Source organism: Triticum dicoccoides, chromosome 1A (genome assembly GCF_002162155.2).
Source record: "Triticum dicoccoides isolate Atlit2015 ecotype Zavitan chromosome 1A, WEW_v2.0, whole genome shotgun sequence".
In the NCBI taxonomy this organism is placed as follows: Eukaryota; Viridiplantae; Streptophyta; class Magnoliopsida; order Poales; family Poaceae; genus Triticum; species Triticum dicoccoides.
This window is the reverse complement of record NC_041380.1, coordinates 361,422,697-361,427,360: the sequence shown is the minus strand read 5'-3', so window position 1 is coordinate 361,427,360 and position 4,664 is coordinate 361,422,697. Positions and strand designations below refer to the sequence as shown.

Genomic DNA, 4,664 nt, shown 5'->3' with positions numbered 1-4,664 from the left:
GATGCGTAATTACCTGATCTGCTTGGTTCAAGTACGGCTCCCAGTGTCAATACATCCTACCTTGCAGATTGTCGATCTGACGTGATTACTAACTACACCACTGATCCTACTCTAGTCCATCTTGATGATATTCTCTAGCACGATGTTTACAACCAACTCTACAACAAAAGTGAAGTTCTACACAACTCTTCTACAGGTGAACATGCAGCTAGCACCACCTACCTGCATGCACTTATGTGTATTAATATAACAATGCATACTTACCACTTAACTCGCATACTATGGCCGTATGAATCGTTCTGATGCAGAGGCTAGGGTAAGCCCCCTTTTCGAAAAAAAACTTAACTCGCATGCTAAGTTTCAAGTAAATTCTGCAACGATCCATAAAGTTAACTTACCATTATGCATTTCCACAACATGCTCTCTCTTCAAAGCCTCTGAAAGTGCAAGAGACGTATGCATGCCTTCCAAAGCTTTGGCAAATATGCTAGGCACCATCTCTTTCAAATGCTGCAAAAGCTCGTCTGGCGTCGTTTCCTCTTGAACAATAGCCTTATAAGTGCGCTTGCCCTTAGCAATGTTGTCAGAGTGAGAGCCTGCTGGTCCGAGCAATGGTCCAGCTGGAGAATCATCAGAGCCCTTGACATCAGCATCCTCTATAAAACAAGAAGATACGCCATGTAAAACACCAGCCACCAACACAACCTAGGAGAGGAGACCCATACGATGCACATAGAACCTTACAGACACTAGCAATGTGATGTACGCTACTCGTGCAAGGAAATTTTCAGTTTGATTTTTCATTAAAACTTAAAAGGATAACACTCACTACGCCAAGACAAGCTTTCAGGACAAGTAGTTTGGATGCTGCTGTCTCCTTCTGCCTTCGCTTTTTCTTCAATCTCTCTCTCGCCGCACTTCTCTTTTTGCATAGATATTATTTGTCTAAGCTGCAGATCTGTTTCTTCTTTCGTCGCCGATCTGGTTTTGTCGCCATCATCTGCAAACGGGACAAAAACATCTCACGGCTGACTGACTAACAGTACAGGTAAAAATATAAACCGAGTACAAATAATAACAAAAGTGTCTGTCAATAGATATCATGTTACCACTACCAGCTGTCATAGATAGTAAATTCATTTTTTTATTTTAATAAAAAAAATATCACACTTACTATGCCAAGACAGGCCTTCAGGATAATAGTCATCTTCACTGCTACTGCTACTGTAACCACCCTCCTCAGTGTCACCGGAAACGTTGTTTTTTCTCTTAAGTAAGGTAGAGAACCACGGGGATGAACCTTGCTTTGCATAGAATAGAAGGTATGCTTCACTCTCCAAAGCCATGACATCATTGATTTTCATAACCTGCACTGTAGAAGTTTAGAACCATGCAACTGAACGAGAGATACAATTTGAACTAAAACCACGGCACTTATTTTGGATCGGAGGGAGTAATAACTGTAAACATATTACCTTAGAATCATTGAAGTGAAACCAATTAGTTCGTGACGAACGGATATAACAAACATAGTGACCATTTGATGGAGCACCCTCGTGTTGTACAACTCCATACAAATCATATTTCTGAGGTTTCTGCAGCCACATAGTGTGCATCAGCCATATATTTGGGTGCATGCGGAATTTGATTAAAAAAAAGAAAATGAACTCACATTATCCGGGGAGCTCATGAATGGGTTTAAGTCCAGCTCTTCCTGATACATCATGCAGTCTTCAATCTTAGTTATATGACTTCCAAAATTTTGAAACCGCTTGAGCTGGATTACAAGAACTTCTGGAGCCTGCTCCACCTTTAATTGTTTTTCCATGTTCACACGAGATTTGCACCCATCACAACCGTAATTCTCAAACACCTCAATCTTGGTAAAAGATTTTAGTGCATCCATGACAGTGGCCATCGGGATGACCTCCAAGTTAAGGTCAAGGAAAGGCTCCAATCTGTCTGAGCAATAGTTGCACTCTGGGCAATGCAACTGCACAAGCAAAAAAAAATAAAAATACTAAGTATCACGAGTAAGTCTGAATGATATTGATCAAGTTGTAGTGAGGATCAACAGGCACACCTGGCTTTTTAGCTGTCCTCCAAAAACCTGTGTGACAATTGAAGAGGGTCTCTCAGATGATGGGGACCTGGGAGGGACAGAGGCCTCATCTAATTTATCAAGCAAGCAGCGGAGGAATTCATGGGCGTCTTGGTGCCTTCCCCACCGGAAATTTTCTGAAAATACTGCAACAGTTTTTTGAACAACAGAGTTCAGCGCATAATTGCAATGATGTACTTCCAAATGTCGCAGTTCTCTAATAACGAGAATATGACAGCTAAAACACTGAAGGTGTAAATGCATAGAACATAGTTAAACAAGACGAGCACTACAACAAAAGAAATTTCTGATAATATAAGCACCTACATTTCAGGTGTTCGACAAACTTCTTTGGGTAAAGAACAGCCCCAGAGAGACTGATAACTTCATCAGCATGGAATTTTAGGGAGCAGTAACAGCAGAATTTGCCAGAGGCACCTAGCAAAATATTAAAATCTTAGTTGAAACACGGCAGTCGATAGAATAGATACTCAACAGGAAGACAGTTGAAGAACAGAAGTGAACTAGACTAAATTCCTTACCGGGACATGCATCTGTGTGATCATCTTTCTGAAGCTTCAACACCAGAGGAACAGTGTGAACCACACACTGGAGAATGCAATTAACGAAACATGTCCACCCCTCAGGATTACTTAACGCGGCACCCTAGGAGAGCCAGGCAAACCAGTAATACAAAAACATCCATCATACTTGATTTATTACGTAAGAGGGAAAAAATATAGCAATGTGTGAAAAGGTGGCACAAGTCTAGCTTACCACACGGTAATAGCTCTCTCCACAGATAAGATTACGAGAACAGCACGAAGTATCAACATAATCAAGCTTGTTATCCGGCAGAAGATAGAAGTGGAAGATGTCAAAATCAAACACACTAGATATCAGTATCACAATTATAGTCATAGACAATCAAATTTCACAAAGGTTTGGATTCTAGCGTAATATGAATAGTTGTGTTGCCCTGCGATTGTAAGGAACTCCAGTACGGAATTATACTGTATATGCAAAAATAACATATATGGCTTACCATCGGATTCAACTGCCTTGCACATTTAAGAAGAATTTTTATATCTTCGTCTGCAAAACTACCTCTTTGAGCATGGTTCAGAAAGTTCGTATCCTGGAGAACAAACATAGGTGAAATGATAGCTGTATAGATGTAGTGCTGGGGTGAGAGATAGAGGGAGCGTGTGCCACGTTGGATAAAATTGGTACACGAAAAGAGTTTAGAATAGAACTAACTTTTTTCCTTTTTGGGGAAAAAATAGAACTATTAGACAATCCCCTCAGACAAGCAACAGCAATAAAGGAAAGGCAAAAGATGCAAGTTTACGGATTTTTAGAAGGTACCCCTTCAATAAAAAAACATAATACTTCCTTGGTTCCAAAATATAAGGTGTATTAGTTTTTTCAAAAGTCAATCATGTGCAACTTTGACCAAGTTTTTAGAAAAAACATCAATATCTACAATACCAAATGTATCATTAAATCCAGCATGATTTTTTTTTCATATTTTACTTATTTTGTCATGTAGACTTATTTTATAACCTTGGTCAAACATACATAAATTTGACTTGCACAAAAATGATGCACCTTATATTCTAACGGAGAGAGTATAGTCTTTTGTCTCCAAATCAATCTATTCAATACGTTTGATCCACGGGCTGATATGACGATGGCTTTTTAAGTAACTTTAACATTCATGCAAACTTCTAAGGGGGTGTACCGAAGCAAAACTCGCAAAACTATGGTATGTTGACTTTGGTCTTTGGACACCTTTTTAACTACAATTATGATATTATAATACACTACTACCTGAGATGAAATTTGACCTTGTGAAGTCTTCTCCCGGTTTTCCTTGACCGCCTGACCCAGATCCTGCAAATAATCAATGAACACCAAATCTACCCATGAGATTTTGTATAATAACCACATTGCATGTGTAGTATGAGTTAAGAGGAGGGAGTTATGGTGAGATAGACAGGACATTTTAGTCTCAGTCCTCTGTTTGACATCGAATGGGTATTATTTTTGAGAATTTAATATACCATTATATTACCTTGTTTGGTTAGCGGAAATTCATGATAGATTAGTGAAGGGGAATGACTCGGGACAGTCGACTAAATTTAGAATCTGAGTCAATCGATTTGTTCCCAGCCGTTGGATGGAAAAGCAACCACCGGATCTTCTTCTTCTATCTCTAAAAACACTGTCCATCGTCTTCCTCCTCATGACCTAGATCTGAACCTCACCCACCACCGCCGGCCGAACCGCTTGCTTCCACTGCCCACGGCCGGCAGCGCTCCTGCAACCACCTCGCCTCCCGCACTCCTCTCAAACCGCCACCCACTGCCGTGCTGCCGCCGCCCCCGACCGGCAGCGCTCCTGCAACCGCCTCACCGCCCGCAGTCCCCTCAACCGCCACCCACCGCCGTGCTGCCGCCGCCCCTGACCGGCAGCGCTCCCGCAACCGCCTCACCGCCCGCAATCCCCTCAACCACCACCCACCGCCGTGCCGCCGCCGCCCCGGCCATCCCTCTAACCC

General features: G+C 41.7%; 1 protein-coding gene across 1 annotated transcript in view; it reads right to left on the bottom strand.

Moving 5' to 3' along the window:
• LOC119289741 (ubiquitin carboxyl-terminal hydrolase 19-like) overlaps positions 1–4,664 on the bottom strand; it is a 7,442-nt gene that overhangs the window by 1,580 nt on the left and 1,198 nt on the right. The window contains exons 3-12 of the mRNA XM_037569001.1: positions 3,935–3,997; positions 3,209–3,239; positions 2,879–2,993; positions 2,644–2,710; positions 2,084–2,247; positions 1,673–1,993; positions 1,476–1,595; positions 1,175–1,367; positions 830–1,000; positions 399–656 (exon numbers count right to left, since the gene is read on the bottom strand). Coding sequence (XP_037424898.1) covers positions 399–656; positions 830–1,000; positions 1,175–1,367; positions 1,476–1,595; positions 1,673–1,993; positions 2,084–2,247; positions 2,644–2,710; positions 2,879–2,993; positions 3,209–3,239; positions 3,935–3,997 — 1,503 coding nt within the window. The remainder of the gene's footprint in view (positions 1–398; positions 657–829; positions 1,001–1,174; positions 1,368–1,475; positions 1,596–1,672; positions 1,994–2,083; positions 2,248–2,643; positions 2,711–2,878; positions 2,994–3,208; positions 3,240–3,934; positions 3,998–4,664) is intronic.